Below are 21478 nucleotides of genomic sequence, written 5' to 3'. Positions count from 1 at the left end.
CAACATATAACAAAAATCTAGGCATTCAAAATTGCATGGAAAGTAGTGATGAAGATTCTGCTTAAAGCATTTTCCTAGAATACGATGTTATGTCCTCTATCACCGTATAAACTTTCAACTTAAAACTGAACCTATAAATAGAGGAGATAAAATGACAAATCCCATTGGAAAATAAATCTGATCAATTAAAATAGTTGCCAGAGCAATTTTCTCCAACATTTTTATTCAAAGGTCAAGCGGACGAATTAAGTGGATTCAGGTAGTCTTCCAATTCCAATAAAAAAGTGCAAGAAGTGTTGCCATTTGTTGGCTGCTAGTTCTAATTAAGGGGCTATCTAAGTTGTCAAACATCATCAGAATTTGGCTGCAGGCCTGGCCGATGGCCTCATTGTTGTCTTGTGGGCATTTGGGATTTCCTTGTGAGCTGGATGACTTCCAAGACAAAAGCATGGCTTGGTCTTTGGTGCTCTGACTTTTTGGACCGGGTGGTCAAGCCAGCGCCCTTGGCACAGGGGCCTGGCGTCTTAGGCTTCATTAAATATGATGACCACACTAAATTTGTATAGTGTGGCTTGCTGCCATAGAGTTAAGATATATTTCCCTCCCCTGCCTCTTGTACATACACGAGCTCTCAATTTTTGGTTTCACTTGGAAAAATCGTGCTGAAGTTAGTTAAAGTTTGATTTATGATACGTGGGCCAAGGGGCTACAAAATTTTGGCACGCATGGCAAAGTTATTATATTTTTCAGCTAGTAGGAAATTATATATCTAGAAAAATCAAAATGACTAATAATTTAGGACGGAGGGAGTAAAATTTATGGCTAGGTCTTGTACCGCTAAGGACCTTTGCCTCCAGAAGCACACAAGTAACAGCCGTAGTACAAGGTCACATAGCCTTGTGCACTCGTTGATCCACAAGCCACGCTATTGCAACGGCGTACGAGTGTCCGGCAACAAAGCACGGGATTATCCAACGACACGTACACATATCAACCCGGTTGTACATACAGCTTGATCGCCCAAGATTGCTAGCTGCACGTTGTTTGTTTAGCAACTCGTGCACACTATTATCAGCGTGTGTACTTTCTCTCGATCTTTCAACGAGAAAATCAATGCGTGACTCTAGCTACCAACGCTTTTGTTTGTTTACAACCGCTATCCTAAGCCAAGGTATCATATATAGGCTAGGACGAAATGAAAACCTAGTAAATTCTAAGAGGATAAAACTTGCATGCACAGATTACTAACATTTTTCCAACAGTTTTGTTTCCACGTGAAAAAACAATTTCTCATTTATTACTAGCATATTTGGATAACTAACTGCTATGACCATATATAGGAAATAAATTTGTTAGCAATACTTAATATGGTTGGTAATTTGGTAGTACTAAAATAGTAGGAAACTGTACAAATTAAATTAGCTAAAAAACTGTTAAGTTGGCCACTCAGAAAGCAATAATGCTAAACAGCACTAAAACTGTTTCCCATTGATTAAATAAAAACTGTCAAGAAAGGCAACAAACCTTGTATAGTGTGAGAAAAACCTCAGACGAAGATCTTGCTAGAAAATACACACGGAAAATTAAGTAGATGATAGCACGATACCCCCAAGACAGATCCTGACGGAAACCTGACTGTCCCTTTCGTTCCAGACGTCCCCCAGCTGATAACCAAAAATGGCAACAGGAAAAGCGTTGGTTACGATTGTCACTCAACGGAAAAAACAATTAATAAAACCACGTAAGTTCTTGCCCTATCATGGAAGGACGACTCCACATGTTCCACACGCACCAACCCTAGCTCAAAGCCTGGCACCGTACACGGGCGGTACATGGCAGTGATGACCACCAGCAGCCTGATCCCGGCCACCACACGCTATGGTCATCATCCCAAACCGACGCCCCGGCCGGGCCCATCTGCAGCCTCACATTAAAACGATCAACAGCCACCCATCCATTGGCGCCAAGGAGCCTATAAATTCAAGCGATCTCGCCATGCTTGAACACACAAACAATCGAGAGCGAGCGCCTCACCATCCCGTGAGCATCTTCTTCATTTTTTCTTCCTCGAGCAATCGCCGAAGACCGGAGGTGCTCTGTGATGGCTCGAGTAGTTGGGATCTTGCTCGCCGCCGTCGTGGCGGCTGCCACGGCGTCGCTGCTTGCACCGGCAACGGCAGAGCTGACACGGGTGGAGCACCCGCCCAAGACCGAGGGGTCGCTCAACATCCTTGCCGTCGGCGACTGGGGGCGGCGCGGGCAGTTCAACCAGACCCTGGTTGCCGAGCAGGTAACAAAAAATCGTGACTCCATGCACTGATCAGTAAAAGTATAAAATTGACACAGTAATAACCGACGTTGATCAAGGAACGGAATGCCGAAATTACATATACAGTTCATTAATTTGGGCTCTATACAGGTAGTCTAGCCTACATAGGCACTTTTTTTTGTTGTACTAAGTTGATGAGTGTTGGGCAAGCAAGAAAACCTTACATGGTGATTGTGCAAGCAGACCATATCTTTACTATTAGTACTAACTGGAGGCTTCTGTTGAAGCCTTATGTGAAGACACCTAAGATCCTAGTTGGACACTCTAAAAATAGAGAAATTTAAAAAAAAATCAGAAACATCCCGTCATCAATCTGACAACTCTAATCATAATAGTCATAGAATCTATTATCTTTCCTAATAAATTACCCACCCCTACCATTATGAAAATAGAATAAAGTAACCCCTTAAACATTTATCTTTATCTAAACTATCCACCTCCGCCATTATAAAATTCTAAAGTAACCTCTAAATCTTCGTGTAAATTACCCACCTCATCATAAAAATAATGCAAACAACAGTCTAAATTTGCATATAAATTATCCAATTATATCATTATTAAAAGTTAAAGTAACCCATAAATTTGAATCTAAATTATATAATTATAAAGAAATATTAAAGTGCACCTATAAAATTATAATTATTGTTTCTATCATTATTAATATATTACTTATATTATTGTTTATATAAAAATACTACCTATATATATCAAACACACGTGGAGGTGTGATGCAAATGAAATCTATTACAACTAGATAATAATAAATATGTATTTTAGAGTATGTGTTAGAATATTTATTAGATGAAAGAGGGCGTAAGATAGATAATTATAATTATTAGCTATAAGTTTTATTTTATTTTAATTCTAATTAGTTCATGTGGGAGCACGGGTTGATAGGCTAGTGTTTAGAAATGCAAATGGCATAGGCACCTTTTTTATCTACTAAGAGTTATGAACCTGCACTAACGAGTAAAATTATTAACACTGGTTGATTAGTTGAGAACAGTGTAAGATATGTTCGGTTGCTACTCTGAATTGTTAGTAAACAACTCCTGGAAAAAAATCTAAACATATAACTTCTCAAACAGATTAAATGGTTAGCTTGATATGGATCATAGGTCATTTATTGTTCTCATGTCATTTTGGCCGATTTAGAGATTTTTAACGAGTTGGATAGAGTTGGGTGGCGATGACAGTGTATACCATTAACGAAATCTTTTTCCATCATAACAATGTAAGTGTGGATAAACTTCATGTAACAGTTATCATTATGGTAGGAACATTTCTACCAGCAATAGGCAATAGCTAAGTGAACATGGCCTAAAAAAAATTATGCCGTGATGAGGAATGGCGCTCTGTTCCACCTGGATAGCACCATTAGCATTCATGCCATGCATGACCTATTAGACCGGCCTCCTTCATGGCCATGCAGTGGACCTCATGGCCTTACCACACCCGTCCATGGAGCAGGGCCAGAATAGGCCAATTTATGATGAACACTATTTACTTTATTTTTTTCAATTATGCTTTAATTTGGAGGTTACTACCATTCATAATTGGACAAGATGATCCTCTTTGAAATAAACCATTTGGAGGTTATTACCATTCATAATTGGACGAGATGGTCCCAGCTAGAGAGTACTTTGGGACGTAGGGAGTAGCTGCTAATGCATTCTTGTTGATTTTAAGCCGGTCTGCCTCTGCGTGTGCACGTGTGCCTGCAGATGGGACTGGTAGGGGAGAAGCTGGACATCGACTTCGTCATCTCCACCGGCGACAACATCTATGACGACGGCATCGCCAACACCAGCGACCCACTCTTCAAGGAGTGCTTCACCAACATCTACACCGCCCAGAGCCTCCAGAAGCCTTGGTACATCGGTAATGGACTCTATATTTACATGTTACTCGATCACACAAATTGTTGCGTGCATGCCAAGCTAGATCCATTGATGTATGGCTTCAGATCGAGCTCAGATGATTGCAACACTCGACCAATGCCGTCGCTCGATCTATTTTAAATTGATAGAAAAGCAAGAGTACGTGCTGATCCTGTTCTGTGACATGCTTTGCAGTCCTCGGCAACCATGACTATACCGGCAACGCGCTGGCGCAGCAGGACCCTGCCATCCGCGAAGTGGACAGCCGGTACCTCGCCATTGCCAAATCCTTCATTGTCAACTCAGGTGAGCAAGCGATGCAGCTCATCAGTGCCTAAGTGTACACTATACACTAAATTTTGCAACGATAACTGTCTTATCAAAAGTTTGCAGCTTTGATGTTTACACAAACTGATGGGAGAATTTTTACAATAATTGAAAAAAATGAGAACCGTCCATCTGATAGAATTGTACGGTGGTCAAAGTACGTAGGAAATACCTGAAAGTACATTGACTAAAGTACCTGGTGGTACAAAAATGTGAGCCAAGTACTAAAAAGAGTGGAACCGAATATTAGTTTGATTTAATTTTTCATAGATCAACAGCCAGGAAAAATCTAAGGGAAAAGTACCTGAAAGTACCCTCTCGTATTTTATGATCATTGTAACAGAGCTCGAATGATGGAACATTCTTTGACATTTTTCTACGTTCCGGTATATATTTGTTCTTCATCGAAAAGAAATTGCGGACTTCTTCCTCATCGACACGTCGCCGTTCTACCTCAAGTACTGGAATAGCAGCAAGTACGATTGGAGAAATGTTGCTCCTCGCGACACCTACATCGAAACCCTCCTCAAGGTATACGCATACTGCATGATCGATGTGGTCCAATACGATATCTGAATCTTGATCTCATTTGCAATAAACTTGTCTCTTTGCCAGGACCTGGACAACGCGCTGACGCAATCCGAGGCGCCCTGGAAGATCGTCGTCGGCCACCACCCCATCAGCAGCGGCTGCGAGCATGGGAACACCACCGAGCTCCAGCAGCTGCTCCGGCCCATCCTCGAGGCATTTTGTCCATGACTTCGTCATCTCTTTTAGTTTTGCCTGTCGATCTGGACAGGTTACTAGTACTAGGACTAGCTGCTGGTCCACCAAGATGAACTCTGAAACTTTTTTGTTTCCTACGCCATGGAAATGATGCAATGCAGGCGCGTGGTGCTGACATGTACGTGAACGGCCATGACCACTGCCTGCAGCACATCAGCAGCAGGAATAGGTGAGCTCTCTCTATACCAATATCATCGTCACATATACTGAATTTACATTAATTGTACTGCTCCTGACAAAAAGTATATTTGCATTCTTCTGTTCTTGAGACAAAAAGTAGTAATTTTTCACCGTTGTTTAATTTCTGGGGAAAAATAAAAACATGCAGCCCTGTGCAATTTATGACAAGCGGCGGCGGGTCCAAGGCATGGGCAGGCAAGTTCAAGACCACCTCGGACAAGATCGAGTTCATCTACGACGGGCAGGGGTTCGTGTCGATGCAGCTGAGCAAGACGGAGGCGCACCTTGTCTTCTACGACGTTGCCGGCAACATCCTGCACACCTATGACAGCACCAAGACTGAAGATGATGAGCACTAGATATACCTAGCTGGCTAGATCCTAGATGGCCTTCAAGCTAGGCAGGCAGCACTGCAGATTGGTAAATCATCAGAGGTTGTTAATTAAATGTTTGTCTGAATTGCGATGCAGTTCGTGTGTGTGTTTGGTTGTGTCTGTGATAATATAATGTGAGATGTGTGTGGTGTACAGAAGAGAGAATTGTATCTTCTGTGGAATTAATAAGTTAATCAAATGAGAATTTTTACAATGATTAAAAAAAATAAGAACTGTCCATCTGATAGAATCGTACGGTGGTCAAGGTAGGAAGTACCTAGACTACAGTACCTAGTGGTATCAAAATGTGGGACCAAGTACCAAAAAATATGGAACCGAATACTAATTTAATTTAATTTAATTTATTAATTTTTATAAATACATTCATAGATCACCGGCCAGAAAAAATTCGAGGCAAAAGTACCTAAAAGTACCCGTTGGTACTTTACAATCATTGTAAATCATTGTAACAGAGCTCCAAATCAAATTATTTGCAAGTGTTGGCGGTGCACATGCTGCAAGATTGGTAGTGTTTATAAACAAAAGGTTTAACTGATTATCATTGCTGGTTCTTTCTCGGAGTTGTGTCAAAACCTGTCAATGATGCATAGAGTACTTCATCCCCCTCAAAATATAACAACTTTTCTGTTTGTCATCATCAATCACCATGCATAAAAGTGATGTTATGAAACCAAATATCACATCATGTTATTTTTTTCTATTTGAAACAAATTATTTTTTGTCAAAGATAAAAATGTTTGACCAAGGACAAACCTAAACTACTGTTTTATAGGATGGATTATGGAGTTAGGTGTTCCAAGTACATAAAGGTGGTTTGAAGGTCATAAACAGCAACACAAGTATTAATAATCAAATATATGTGTACTACACTTGTGTGGTGAAAGAAAAACTCAAGTTATTGGGACTAATCAAGCAACTAATTTAATGAGTAGAACTTTGGAGAGCTGCTGTGCAATTTCATTATTCATTTCTGCATTAGCGTTTACTTTAGCTATTCGTTTACAGCTACAAGATAAAACAACCATCCAAAATGGTGCCTTTTCCACCCATTCATTTATAATTTGAGGCATTGTTTGTAACATTTTTTTTATGAATGAACCAAACATGATCTGTACCTTCTTGTCAAAAGGTCGCTGGCCATTAAAATTTAATATTATTATTTTTACTATGCTGCACCTCTCTTTGAGCTTTGCTGCATGACGAACTAAACAAGGAAGGAACAGCTCCATCCAAATCTATTGTCCTTGTAGATGTACTTCCCGAGAACCTAAGTTTTCGTTATTTCCAATCAAACTGGCAAGCATGCAAATGACTTGTGTGTGTGTGTGTTTATATATATATATGAAAACTTGTAGAACTCATCTCAGATCAAAGCCAGGAATGGCCCTCTCATCTCGAACTCTCGGTGTCATAACCCTAGTCCTTCGGGCCATCACGCTCAGTCTCCTCGCAGCTTCCCTTGCCATTTTGGCAGCAGCAAGAGTTCACCGAGACGCTATATACATTGGTGATGTATTACTTCAACCATTACATGACTTCACCTTCAAGGATCGTTACACATACAGGTGAGGTTTTGGATGACAGGCAACTCTACTTTTACATTACCAAAATCTGCATTGGTCCCAAACCCTTGTGTTCCTCCCTCCCCAACAAAATCCCCAATTATGTAGTGAACCTAATGCCCTGTTTATGGAGTTTATATTGCCCAATATTGGAAGTTATAAATCTTTATTTTCTCCCTATCATGGTCATTTGAACTGTCTACTCTATACGGTTCACCAAGTTACTTTAATTTAATTATGTTAATCAAGTTTTATATCTAGGTATGTCTTCTCTATTGCTACCATTGGATGTGCCTACACTCTGCTGTTAATTCCACTGTCAGCTATTATGGCTGTACAAGGAAGAGGGATTGGAGGCACCAGTTTTGTAAAGTTCCTCATCTTCGCTGACATTGTAAGCATCCGTGACTTTATTGTTCATTAGTAGCCACATTAAAATCACTACATGATATGATCACACTAATAGTATGTATTTCATGAGGTTAAGGTTTGAAATAGACATAAAATTTAATTTTCTTTCATTATCTACATTTGAATTAAAAAAATAATCAAAAGATGGTTGACACATGATTCTACTTGTTCTTAAGTTGAACATCGCTGCTCGCATTATTGTTCAGGTTTTCTGTGCACTATTTTCCACTGGAGGTGCCGCAGGGCTAGGTTTCGTAGTTGATTACCAACTTCATGACAAAGGAGCTCCTATCCGTACTCGTAGATTCTTATACATGGTTGATGCCTCATGTGGCTTACTATTGGGTGCCGCCATCTGCACGGTGGTCATGATCATGATTTCAGTTTACATGAAGTGATAATATGGTTTACTTACATCGACATGGTGAGATTCTATTATTGACGCTGTTTTTCCTTTCCTTTGTCATGACTCATGATATGGGAGCAAAATAAATCGTTTAGTGGTTGTTATAAGGCTTCAGTGAAGTTATATAATTATTGTGACTCCAATTGAGGATTATGATAGAAAGGTACAAATTAAATTCCATTTTGATGAGTGGTATTGCGAAACATCTGGAATTGGAAGCCACCTCTGGTGTGGAGCTGGGTTGGGCGTATGATTCTAGTGACCATGAATCCATGATTGCTCATATTCCTACATTTGTACCAGATCGAAGTGTTTGCTGTAAGGATCGATGGACCAAGAGGGGGGTGAATTGGGCCTTTTTCAATTTCTAAAACAAAGTAAAGCAACCTTAACCTATGCAATACTAGTAGGGCACCAATTCACCAACCGGATAACTAAGCTACCTACACAAGCTAAGAGAGATAAAAACAAAGTAAAGCCTAGCAAGGTAGAGCTAAGTTATGATCTCTAAGTCAAGCACATGAGTAAATTGCATGAAAGAAAATGCTTGAATAAAGAGAGTGGACAAGAGACGACCGGATTTTTTCCCGTGGTGTCGATGTGTTGGCACACACCCCTAGTCCACGTTGTGACACTCACTAAGAGTCTTGTCACCTCCCATGTCACCGAGACTTGGGCGCTCACTAAGAGTCTCCGTTCACCATCCCGGCGTGGTGGAGCTCAAGCCACGTACAATCTTCTTCTCCGGGCTCCCACAATCCTTGGCAAGCTCCGCGAGAAACACCCCGATCACCAAGATCGCCTAGGTGATGCCAATCACCAAGAGTAATAAGCTAAGGCCTTCACTTGAGCAAGAACCGATCACCAAGAACGGATGCACACTAACTTCTCTCTACTCAAGTCCTTAATCTTGCTTCTTGATTGATTGAAAACACAAGTATGTGAATGATGAAGCTCAATGTGGCTCTTGACTATAGTATGAGTGTATGGATGTTGCCTGGTGTCAAGAGTGGGCGAAATGACCCATTGGAGGGGTATATATAGGCAGCTCACACAAATAGAGCCGTTGGAGAAAAGCTGCCAGAAAACTGCGTAGCGCCGGTTAATCCGACGTCCCTCCATTTGTCATCGTCGGTTTAACCGGTGAATGTAAACTGCCTCTTCTGAAAACTAGCCGTTACAACTTGGGCAGATTGACCGACGTATCATCGGTTTAACTGGTGAGTGTAGTTGTCCACTGATCAACTGAAAAACCAAGTCTCTGGACAACTGCACCGACGTTAACTCAAACCTATCGTCGGTTTAACCGGTGAGTACAACTTTTGAAATCCACTGAAAAACCATCTCACTGGTCAATTGCACCGACGTCTTGATTCAAACAGCGTCGGTTAATCCGGTGAATAGAACTTGAATTGCCCTGGAAAAACCAACTCTGGACTAATGCACCGACGTTAAATTCAAACACGTCGGTTTAACCGGTGTATTGAATTTGTCCAGATTCTGCTGACTTCGTTTAACCGACGTATAGAAAATTGAGAGCGTCGGTTAAACCGGTGTATAGACTTTTTCTGATTTTGTCTTTTCTGATTTGAGTCTTGAATGAAATCCAAATATTCTTGAGATATAGTTTGAGAACCACTTATTTGAACTTCTAGAAACCTGAGTGACCATAGTGTGCATCCATTTTCAAATGACCATGTCCATGCTCAAGTTACTAAGCCTTAACCCCTCTTAATAGTGCGATCACTACAAAACTATAAAACCTATACTAACCTAAGTGTCCTTCTCAACCTTGTGACACTTAGGACTAGAAAGATCCTTAGCTTTGACATATATAAATTGAAAACCGAGATCGCCTTTTAGAATGACCGAAATTGAGGGGCCTCTTTTGACATATGACCAAATGAGCGATAATGATCTATTAAGCTGCACAAACTCATTAGTCACAATAATGGTTGTCATTAATCACCGAAACATACCTTGAGGGCCTAGATGCTTACATTTGCCCCCAAAACCAATTTCATGCTTCGTTCATCAGTGTACAACAAGAGTTTTTTTTCCATTGTCCATCCTTTTTTGTGGTCATGAGTTTTGTGCTAAACTAAAATGTGTTTTTTAAAAAAAAATACGCAAATGCTCCTATACAAGCATGAGTTCATGTACATTCAACCCTTTGAGCACTTTGGAGAGATTGGATCAGCATATCTTGAGATTGACAAAGTAATGACCCACGCTATTTGCATGAGAGATGGGTTGGCAGGACCTAGCTCTAGGAGCTCAAAACCCAACAAAACAACATACTCAGGCAACAAACATACGTACCATACCTGCTGCCAGTGGAGGATGAACATGGGGCAGAAGAGTGGCAGGAATACTTATACTCACACGTGCGGCTGGGAGTCAGTGCATGGCAGAAGGGCGCTATGGGGTCATTGGCAATGGGCCCTCTACTGGCGGTGTTCATCTTCCACCTTGCTGGAATCGGACGAGTCGAAACCAAGCAGAAAAGAAGGTAAGAGAGGGCCAAAACTCAATGTAATAGCCTTAGAGTAAGGAAGAGCAAGCCAAGTAAGTAAATGGGCAAATCAGCAAATGGCCAAAAGTCCTCTCCCTCAAAGCCCTAGGGCTCTATTTATATGGAGGAGGAGGAGGTGGTTGTTTATATTTTTTCCATTTGTTACCTCAAATATTACAAGAAAATCCCTACAATTTACAAATAAGTCACTAGAACTTACAAATAGGTCCCTAAATGCTGCAACGAAGTCTTTAGACCTCATAAACAGGCCTTTAGAACCCCACCCCCACCCCCCAACCCACAACTTAGCCTCTTTTACACAAAGGGGTCCCTAGTCTTAGGTGGTGGCCTAAGGCACACCCCTAACAGTAGCCCCTTAGCTATTCGGTCTCAGCCGGCACAAAGAGACCGAATAGCGCAACGATCTTTGGCAAAAGGATGCTTTTCAAAAGTGTGATCACATCAAATTAACTAGTGAAAATAGGCGGGTTCCCGAGCAAGTCAGTCCTGGAAGGCAAAGCCCTTTTCAGCAGTCCTGGAAGGTCAAGCCCTGGCTCGACTGAAAACAGTGATGTTTTTCAGACCCACCCTCGCAAGAGGGCTAGGGGTGCCCACCACCTCGGGACTCCATTGCCGAGTTTTATCCCTTTGTTAGAACATTAGGTTAACTTTCACATAAGGGTCCGAAGGGGAGCCAACCGAGTTGAAGTGAGCGGAGATGGTAGATTGAGAACTCGGCGCATCTTACCAAACATGTACTTAGTTTACCAATGAGAATCGCAGGGTGGGCAAACGGATGAAATACAGAAATCAGCTCTTGGATCAAACTCAAAGCAAGGTCTACGACCTAAGAAATAGCGGACATTGGACTCTACTTAGAGCGGATGATCGATAAGCCATTTGCCGAGGGTTTACTACAGGAGTAAAAGAGATGGGCGACAAGAAGGCAGTCACCAGCTGCAACTAATGGGATTACCCACTCAGATGAGACCCATTAGAAGCGGTTGCCCCTAGCACTACCAGGAGGGTGCCTGGCCGGGGTTCGAAAGGACCTTAACAGTTAGCAACTGGGCAAGGGGTTACGCTATACCTACGACGACGCTGGCTCCATACCGGACAGAACTACAGGTATGAATTACCGTCAAAGGGGAAAACCATGGTTTGAGAATGGAAAGGCAGAGGATGGCTAGGGGCATACAAAATGGGGCGCATAGAATTGCTTTTTCCAAAAAGAAAAGAAGCAAAAGAAAAAGGAATGGAATGGTTGAGCCACCTAATAAAAGCTAAGGAAGGCTCAAGCTAACCATGTTAAAAGAGGCATATCTACAATCCAAACTCTGGTTGCAAGGAATGCCCTTTGCTACCTACACATGTGCCAACTTCAGATCTTCAGGGATTTGATTTCGCAATTAGCTTCGCTCCTGTGCTTCAATTGGTGAGTGGCTTCTTCTCTAAGCTTTAAATAGAGCTCCATCATCTAAGACAAACTAGTCCTCTAGTACACCCCACCTCTATTGGGATTGTTGTGGCCGAAGGTTGCTGCAACATCTTCAAGTCTTCTCTCACCAGCGTCGGATAAGACCCCATCGACAAAGATGAACTGGTCCTCCAGTACACCCCATCGCCAAATGGGATCAAGTCAAGTCTGTCCTTAAGGCACTGGTTTAACCGACGCTATACTTGGAGGCATCAGTGTAATCGACATACTATTGCCCAGAGACGATGTCAAGTGTGCAGGAGCCAAGCTTTCAGCACCGGTTGCACCGATGTTCGCCAGAGCATGCGTCGGTGCAATGACGTCAGCAAGAAATGAAGAGTGCAACGGCTACACGACATTCCCAGTGTCTCTGGTTTAAACGACGCCTGAGCATTGGTTTAACTGATGGTTACCAACTCAGCTGCAGAAATGTCAGAGGAGCCAACGGATAGTTTCAGCCTATGAGTGACTGGTTGAACCAACACCCTACCATCGGTTCAACTGATGCTTGGCTGATTTTTGCTAGTCGTTGGTGAAGCAACGGCTCCAAGACTTGGTAGCCTATATGTACGCCTCACCCCGGCCATTTGAAGCTTGCTGGAGTTCCAAGACATCACACACACACAAGAACACCTTCAAGCCATCCAAGAGCTTAGTGATCACATATTTAGTCCTTAGTACATCCTTGAGACTGTTACTGCTAGGTTAGCTCTTAAGTGAGTGAGAGAGCAAGATGTTGTTGCCTTGTGAGTGTGTAACGAACATGGCACCATTTATGCCATTTCGAGTGATTTTGGTGATCGAATGACAACACAACACTTGGACTAATATGATTGTTAAGATGATCATTCTCAGGCTTTTAGGTTCAAGTGATGACAAAGAGAAAGAGAAAATAGGCGTAGCAAGGCCCGAAGGGCAGCCCCTACGGGGGCATCCGGTGGTAGTCGGAAGAACCGACGCCATAATACCTTGGTGCAGAAGGGAATCGAAGCCAAGTCAGCCTATAGGCACCGGTTGAACCGACGGTCCAAAATAGGGCATCGGTGCATTGGGCGTCCTTTGTACCAGAGACGATGTCAAGTGCCCAGTAGAAGTGTCTTCAGCACCGGTTCAACCGATGGGGCATCGGTGCATACCACCGGTGTAATGACGTCAGCGTCCAGGAGAAGATTCTTTCAGCACCGGTTGAACCGATGAGGCATCGGTGCATTGCATCGGTTCAACCGGTGGTCTCTGCGTCAGCCATCAGGAGTCCAACGGCTACTTCGTGTTATGAGTGACCGGATGAACCGACGCTACCCTGCCAAGAGGCATCGGTTCTTCCGGTGGTACGCAGATTTTCAGCTAACCGTTGGAGCAACGGCTACAAGACTTGGTGGCCTATATATACGCCTCACCCCGGCCATTTGAAGATTGCTGGAGTTGCTGGACATCCCACACACACCCAAGAACATCTCCAAGCCATACAAAAGCATCAAGATCATATCCTTAGCCCTTAGCACACTTTGAGAGTGTTGTGTAAAGGATTAGCTCTTAGTGAGTGAGATTGCAAGGCCTTAAGCCTTTGTGCTGTGGTTCTTTAGCGAACCAAAACAAGAGCTTGGTGCGCCGGCACCTTGGAGCGTGAAGCTCGCCGGCAACGTCATCGACCCTCCGACTTGGTGTGGAGCGGCGACGACACCTTTGTGCGGGGGACGTGGAGACCCCCATCCTTTGTGGAGAAGCTCCTTAGTGGAACCCGGGGCCAAGGTGACCGTGATTGTGTTCACGGAAGAGACTTGGTGGCCGAGTAGCAATACTCTTAGTGAGTGCTACAACAACGTGGATGTAGGTGTGCCTTTGTGGCTAACCGAACCACGGGATAAACACCCGCGTCAAGAGTTTGCTATCTCCTATCCCGCTCTTTAAGCTTCCGCATTTCATTCTAGTAATTTGTATGCCTTTTCTTTCATAGAATAGTTTCTTGATAGGAAAGGCTATAGGTTGCTAAACTCTTTTGGGATAGGGGTTTTACACTAGAACAACCTAGTTGCACATCTAGATAGCTTGTTTTAGTTTAAGCTTTGTGCAAACTAGTTGGAGCCATAGGTCTAAGTTTTTATTAGTGCCTAATTCACCCCCTCCCCCTCTTAGGCTAGAGCACCCGATCACTTTCAGAGTGGTTCTAGAGTGAACCAACAAGTGTATCTCGGTGCGCCGACCCCTTAGAGCATAGGTGGCTCACCGGTCAATGACCCTCCGGCTTGGTGTGGAGCAGTGTCAACAACCTTGTGCAGGGGACGTGGAAACTCCCTTCCTTTGTGGGCAAGCTCCTTAGTGGAAAGTGGGATCAAGGTAACCGTGATTGTATTCACGGAAGAGACTTGATTGCCGGAAGTAATACTCTTCGTGAGTGTTTCAACAACATGGATGTAGGTGTGCCTTTGTGGCTAGCCAAACCACTGGATAAATCCTCGTGTCGAGAGTTTGCTTCCTCTCATCCCCTCTTTACGTTTCCGTATTTTTTATTGCAACTTGTGTGCCTTTATTTTCATAGAGTAGTATCTTGATAGAATTGGCTATAGGTTGCTAAACTCTTTTTGGGATGAGAGTTTCACACTAGAAAAAATCATAGTTGCACATCTAGATAGCATGATTTAGTTTCAGTTTATGTGCAAAATAGTTGGAGCCTTAGATTAAGGTTTCAAGTTACCTAATTTACCCCATCTCCCTCGTTGGCTAGAGCACCCGATCACTTTCAAGGTCCTCTCCCAGAATTCATAGGGGATTTGTCTAGTTTAAGGACACTTGACCTTAGCTGGAACAAATTTACGGGTCCCATCCCAACATCCATAAGATACATCACCGGTTTAAGGACCCTAAACGTCTCATACAACAATTTGACTGGATTACCTCTCGAGATTGGTACACTAAGTAATCTGACTAACCTGTATGTAACCCACAGTCACTTGGTTGGAGTCATCACAACGGAACACTTTGGAAGCTTGAAGAGCTTGCGGCACATAGATCTGTCTTCCAATTTCTTGAAGATTGGAATCAGTTCGAAATGGCGGCCTCCATTTACGCCGTGGCATGCTAACTTTGCTACTTGCAAAATGGGCCTGCTCTTTCACGCCTAGTTGCAATGGCCAGTGGACATAGATTAGCTCGATATCTCGAGCACCAGTATAAATGACAAGATTCCAGATTGGTACCAGCCTTTTCAAATGCTATAGATATTTGTCCATGTTAAAGAATAATCAACTTATTGGAGGATTGTCAGAAAATATGGGAATCATGTCATTACTGGAGCACCTTGACCTCAGTAACAACCAATTAACCGGTCAAGTACCAAAGCTTCCATAGAACCTTGTCTACTTGGACATCTTCATCAAATCCTTGTCAGGACCTCTACCTGCAAATATTGAACTTCCAAACCTTTGAGTGTTGTCGGTAGCTTCGAATCACCTCACTGGTGGTATTCTTAGATCTATTTGCAAAAGTGGAGGGTTGAGAACCTTAGTTTTATTAGCCAACAATATAATCATCTTGACAGACAACAGAGTGATGACATTCTTATTAGATTTAAGTAACAATAATTTTGTAGAATGCTCACATCATCAATGAAAAATTGCGAAATGCTACAGATCTTGTATTTATCTGGAAATATGTTCTCTGGACTGGAAGATTGCCTGTATGGATTGGAAAATTAAGAGCTTACGGTTTCTGCGCCAACGTCAAAATAATGTTCTCTGGGAACATTCCGATAGAATCTTGCATGTCTTCATACTTGGATATGTCAGATAATGGTATTTCAGGTTACGATTTCTGCACCTACGTCAAAATATTGAAAACCACTGAGACGTGAATATCCAGCAGAAATTTGTTCTGAGGTTTTTTCAAAGGATTTTGCTACCAATTTCTCGACATTCCTAAAAGGGGGGAGAAGCTCTTTGATGGTTCAATTCTTAGAATTGTTGGTCTGGATATGAAGATCGTTGACTTATCTTCCAATGACATCAGTGGTGAAATTCCAAAAGAAATAGCAAACCTTGACGGACTTCTGAATTTGAATCTCTCACGGAACCACTTCAGCGATAACATTCCAAGGAAGATCGGGGCCATGCATGCGATCTCTGGAGTCACTTGATCTCTCAAGGACCAAGCTTTCTGGTGAAATACCAGCAAGTTTGTCAAATTTGACATTCTTGAGTTACTTGGACTTCTCTTACAACAATCTTACTGCAACAATACCATCTAGATCACAAATTGACACCCTATATACAGAACATCCCCATATATGTATACCGGCAACATTTGTCTTTGTGGACCTCCTCTCCAAAAGGAGAACATATTAGGTGCAAACCAACATCTTCGTGCAAACTATGGAAACTTCAAGCTGGGTCATCGGATCAACCTCTAAAAAAACTGTTAAATACTGTTTGGTCCATGTCCAGGTGAGCAACGGTGAATGCACAGCTGTGATCATGGAATACAAAATCGCTCGATAATCGCGATTATCGGTGAAATTTACCGTTACCGATGTTGACTGATAAATGTTATCAATTGATTTTTCGATGGATTTCGATCCAAATTTCAAAAATTCAAAAAAATTTATAACTAGTGTGGAAAAAATTCTATAAAAAACTAGAGCCTCTCTATAGTCTAGAATGATGTCACATATTAAAAACAACCACCGTTTGCTTAGACAAAAAAATGTTTCCAATACTAAAGCCTGATAATTGATGCAAATCCATCGATAATCAATGCAAATCAGTTGATATTCAACAATTTTGGTTGATTTTCTATTTCCTTTCACCAACTTGACCAAATATGCATGGGGTATTTACTATATTGTTGTATATTATGCTACAAATGGATGGTTATACTGATAATTTGCAATGTAGACTAGTGTTAAATATTAGTGGTGGGAAGAAAGACTTCAATGTTGACTTGTTGTTAAATCGGTTAGGATACAATAGGCTTCAATGTTGACTATAATATGTATGCTTATACTAAAAAAAACTATGTCTAATTGGTTTACATAATTATTATTAAAAAAAGTGTCATTTATGAAAAATGGATGTTTTAAGTGTCTTTCTGTATGAATTATGGATGTGGTCATATGAGTCTGTTACCAATTTGCATAAAACTTGTGTCAATTTATGCTAATATGGACAATGTGGTTTGTATGGACTATGTACTTTTTTGTATTTATGTGCAATTTCATTTGGTGTATGTCTATTTGTGTGGTTTGCATAATTATACATAACATGGATATATGTAATATGTATCTATAGTTTATTCAATTTATGTCCAAAATATATGTACATGTTTATTTCTAATGCAATTCTATCGTAAGCTACGTATGTATGTATAATTTACCTTATAAAATACCATACATAACAAACCAAATAAAAATACTATAAAATTTTTTATTTTCCATCTGCTAAATACATTTCTCAGCCGAATTTTCGATAAATCGACCGATTTGCATCGATTATCAATGATAAATCATTGATTATCGATATTTGAATTTGATCTTCCTTATCAGTCGATTTTAGCGATATTTCACCGATTTTCAATCGATTATCGATACCGGAGGGCACTGATAAACCATGTATCAGTGATAACGTAAACCCTGTCGTGTCCTCATGCTCGTGTTCTCGACCACTTTCCTTTTTTCCCCCTTTCCCCGTGTTGACGACCGCTTTCAATTAGTAATGTTATTACATGCATGTTGTATGGGAGTAAACTATTATGCATGCGCTCGATTGCTTTTTTTCCTTTGGTCCTTTCAATTCTTTTCATGATTGTTGTTGTGTCCATCGAAGTAAAATTTACAAGTGGACAGCAATACAGAAAATATATATAGTAAAACTAACATCTTTTGATCATTCAAGTATCATGAACTTTAATTTGACGTTGATATTGATTTTTGAAATTTGGTAACATGCATGTATTTGATAACAGAATGCGCTCTTAAGTTTTTAAATTCATATTTTTTTCAAATGGTTCTTAATAACTGAATGCACACTAACATGCAGACTGAGTATACGCAAAATAATTTCAATTGAAAATGAAGTGTGATTGAAAGGGGGGAAAATAGGCCAACACAATTCCTATGATTGATGCATTGGCACGCGGCACCAACACTCATTTTGTGTATGCAGATGGGGATAATCGGGGAGAAGATGGACTTCGATTTCGTTGTTAGTGTCGGCGACAACTTCTACAAGAATGGTCTCACTGGTGTCGATGATAAGGCCTTTGAGGAGTCTTTCACTAACATATACACCACCAAGAGCCTCCACAAGCCCTGGTACACAAGTAAGGCCATACAATCTACCCTGATCAACTTCACTTATTTACTGTCCCAATTCCACAAATTAAATTAAGGGATCTATATATATTTCATAAGCTAGCAAATATATTCAAAACCTTAATTCAGCCCATCTATCATGCAGTTCTTGGCAACCATGACTACAGAGGCGACGCTCTTGTGCAGCTGAGCCCCGTACTTCGCAACCTTGACAACCAATGGATCTGCATGAAGTCCTTTGTAGTTAACGCAGGTTAGCGCAAAAAAAAAAGGTTGCACATCAACCGTCTCATCGAAATTGCTTATATATGACAAACTAAATTGTTGAGAAAAAAGAGACGCTCTTGTAAATTTCAATGTATTTACTATCTTAAATTTATTTCCCCAAAAAAAATTGTAGAGGTTGCGGATTTCTTCTTTGTTGACACGACACCCTTCGTCCTCAAGTACTGGAATGAACCTAAGAACAGCACGTAAGACTGGAGAGGCGTTGCTCCTCGCGAGACCTACATCGCCAACCTCCTCAAGGTAGTATGAAATGCATCAGCTGTTGCCATTAGACGTCACACAACAACGATGGGTTAATACTAGATTCATGCTCACTGTATGATCATTTAATTTCGACTAGTAATAAGTTCATAGCGTGTGTTAATTCATCTGAATCGCCAGGATCTTACCTGTGCGCTGAAGCAGTCCAAGGCGACATGGAAGATCGTCATCGGACACCACGCCATCAGGAGCGTCAGTGAGCACGGTGACACCCAGGAGCTCGTGCAGCAGCTTCTCCCAATCCTCAAGGTGTGTTCATGGCATATCATAGGTGTCATACATCATCTTCCACCTTATATATTGCTTGCTCGATCAAGGTTCAAGGTCGTGCCATTGTGATTTGTTAGCAAAATAAATGAATTCGCTGCCCCATGATTGAAATTTATGCAGGCCAATGGGGTAGATCTCTACATCAACGGTCACGATCACTGCCTCGAGCACATCAGCAGCAGGGACAGGTAGGCACTACTGCTCGGAGCTCGTCTCTCTCTCTCTCTCTCTCTCTCTCTCTCTCTCTCTACTGATGAAAATAAATAAATAAATAAATAAATAAATGACTTGATTATTGCAGTTCACTTCAATATCTGACGAGTGGCGGCGGTTCAAAGGCATGGCGAGGCATCTTCACGCCCAACACCGACAAGCTGGAGTTCTTCTACGACGGGCAGGGATTCATGTCGCTGCGGCTGACCAATACAGAGGCGCATCTCGCCTTCTACGACGTCGCCGGAACCGTCCTGCACAGCTGGGGGCTCACCAAGGGGGCATACTACTAACAAGCTGTTCCATTCTTGTTTGTGAGAGTTGATTGATCCATTAGTCAGGCCAACCGAGCACACCTCCTTTGGAAAATTGTAGTTGATTTTTCAAGTGCTTTTATGGGGCGATATGCAATTGTAGAGGATGTAATTGTTTTTTTCGGTGTAATAAATCAAAGGGGTGCTGCTCGGACACTCTTCTGAAAGATAATCATCTCAAAGCATGTGTTAAATAATCTTGGCAATGGGTATCAAATATATTGCAAATGAATAACTAGTAATAGAAACATGTTCGTTAGTTAGACTAATCCTAGTGCATTGTGGCATGCACATTAAATAAGTTCCATATATGAATTTTGATGTAACCTGTCATAAAAATAAGGAAGACACGTCGAGAGAAAAAAGTTAGACTCATGTACTCAATATCTTTGACTACAAACCATGTAAATGCTTATGCCAATTGTCAAAATTTGGGGTGCTCCTGGTTTTGCTAAGTCACTTATTATTAGGTTGTGTTTGAATTCTCAAATTTTCGAATTTATTTCATTTCTATTGGATTTATTTCTTTCTGTAATAGTGGAAATCCTAGTGGACCAAGACTTGGTCCATACTCCGATCAATCTTGCCCGTCTCCACCTTTGTCGCCTTCATCAATATCTATGCCATTTTCTTATTCTCTGCTTAATTATTAGGTTTATTCTCCGCTTAATCATATTGACCATTTTTTTCAATAGAATCCGGTTTTTTTCAGAAGCAGATGGTTCCTAGTTTATAGCTGTTAGAAGTAACTTTTATTGCAATTGGTCTCTCATCCTTCAATGTTGGCACATGGTTACCCTCAGTTATCTTCTTTTCTTTTAACTATGTGTATTTACATTTCTGATATAGTTATATGCTTTAGTATATAATTTTCATTATGTTTATTACCTAAAATAAGAACAAACAATAAATGCCACAATGAATAAATAATAGGAATATAGAATAAAGGAGAGTGAATAAATGTGGAATTGGAGGCTCATAATTCATTGGAATGAAAGATGATATGATCTAGTATTATATCACTAGTGTTCCCTCCCATGTATATTTTCAAGAAATTTGCAACATGAAGAAGGAATCCCATGTTCACATAGGGTGTGATTGGTTGCCTGTAGTATTTCTAGCCTGGGTAGAAGTTATGCATGGTCTGGGCAAGCCAGGCTATTCCTAGCCTGTGTGGTCGTGTTTGGTTGGTTGCACTGTGGTTTATTGCCCTGGCTAGAGTTTGTTTGGTTGGTTGCGTATGAAGTTGGCTTGCACTGTGTAATGCAATGTGGCATGTTTGGTTGCTTGCACATAGGCTGTTGTGATCACCTTGCGCTTGTTGGGGGTATGCTTACCCTTCCGCCGCATTAAAGACTCACCTAGAACCCTCCTACCCAGCGGCGGTCATTCTCACCCCTCCTCATCCCTTCGAGTGTGCCTCGAGCTCTCCTCCCCTCCCGTCCCCTCCCCTCCCCTCATCGAGTCCGCTACCGGCGCACCATGGCAGGGGGCTCTTCCTCCCGTAGCGGTGCGGCGAAGGAGACCGCAGGGCCTGGATCTAGTCGATCCCCATCTGTGGAG

At 41.6% G+C, this 21478-nt stretch overlaps 1 protein-coding gene and 1 pseudogene across 1 annotated transcript; both read left to right on the top strand.

Moving 5' to 3' along the window:
- Positions 1 to 2005: 2005 nt before the first annotated feature.
- On the top strand, positions 2006 to 6090 carry LOC120644643 (purple acid phosphatase 4-like). The gene is made up of 7 exons (XM_039921322.1): positions 2006 to 2290; positions 4054 to 4210; positions 4405 to 4515; positions 4949 to 5067; positions 5152 to 5280; positions 5424 to 5491; positions 5651 to 6090. The coding sequence occupies exons 1-7, from the start codon at positions 2102 to 2104 to the stop codon at positions 5859 to 5861; spliced, it is 984 nt and encodes a 327-aa protein (XP_039777256.1). The 5' UTR covers positions 2006 to 2101; the 3' UTR covers positions 5862 to 6090.
- A 12324-nt stretch (positions 6091 to 18414) lies between these two features.
- Positions 18415 to 19894, top strand: LOC120644642 (annotated as a pseudogene).
- The last annotated feature ends 1584 nt before the right edge of the window (positions 19895 to 21478 follow it).

This window comes from Panicum virgatum, chromosome 8K (genome assembly GCF_016808335.1).
Source record: "Panicum virgatum strain AP13 chromosome 8K, P.virgatum_v5, whole genome shotgun sequence".
NCBI classification, from domain to species: domain Eukaryota; kingdom Viridiplantae; phylum Streptophyta; class Magnoliopsida; order Poales; family Poaceae; genus Panicum; species Panicum virgatum.
This window is presented reverse-complemented; position numbering and strand designations above follow the sequence as displayed.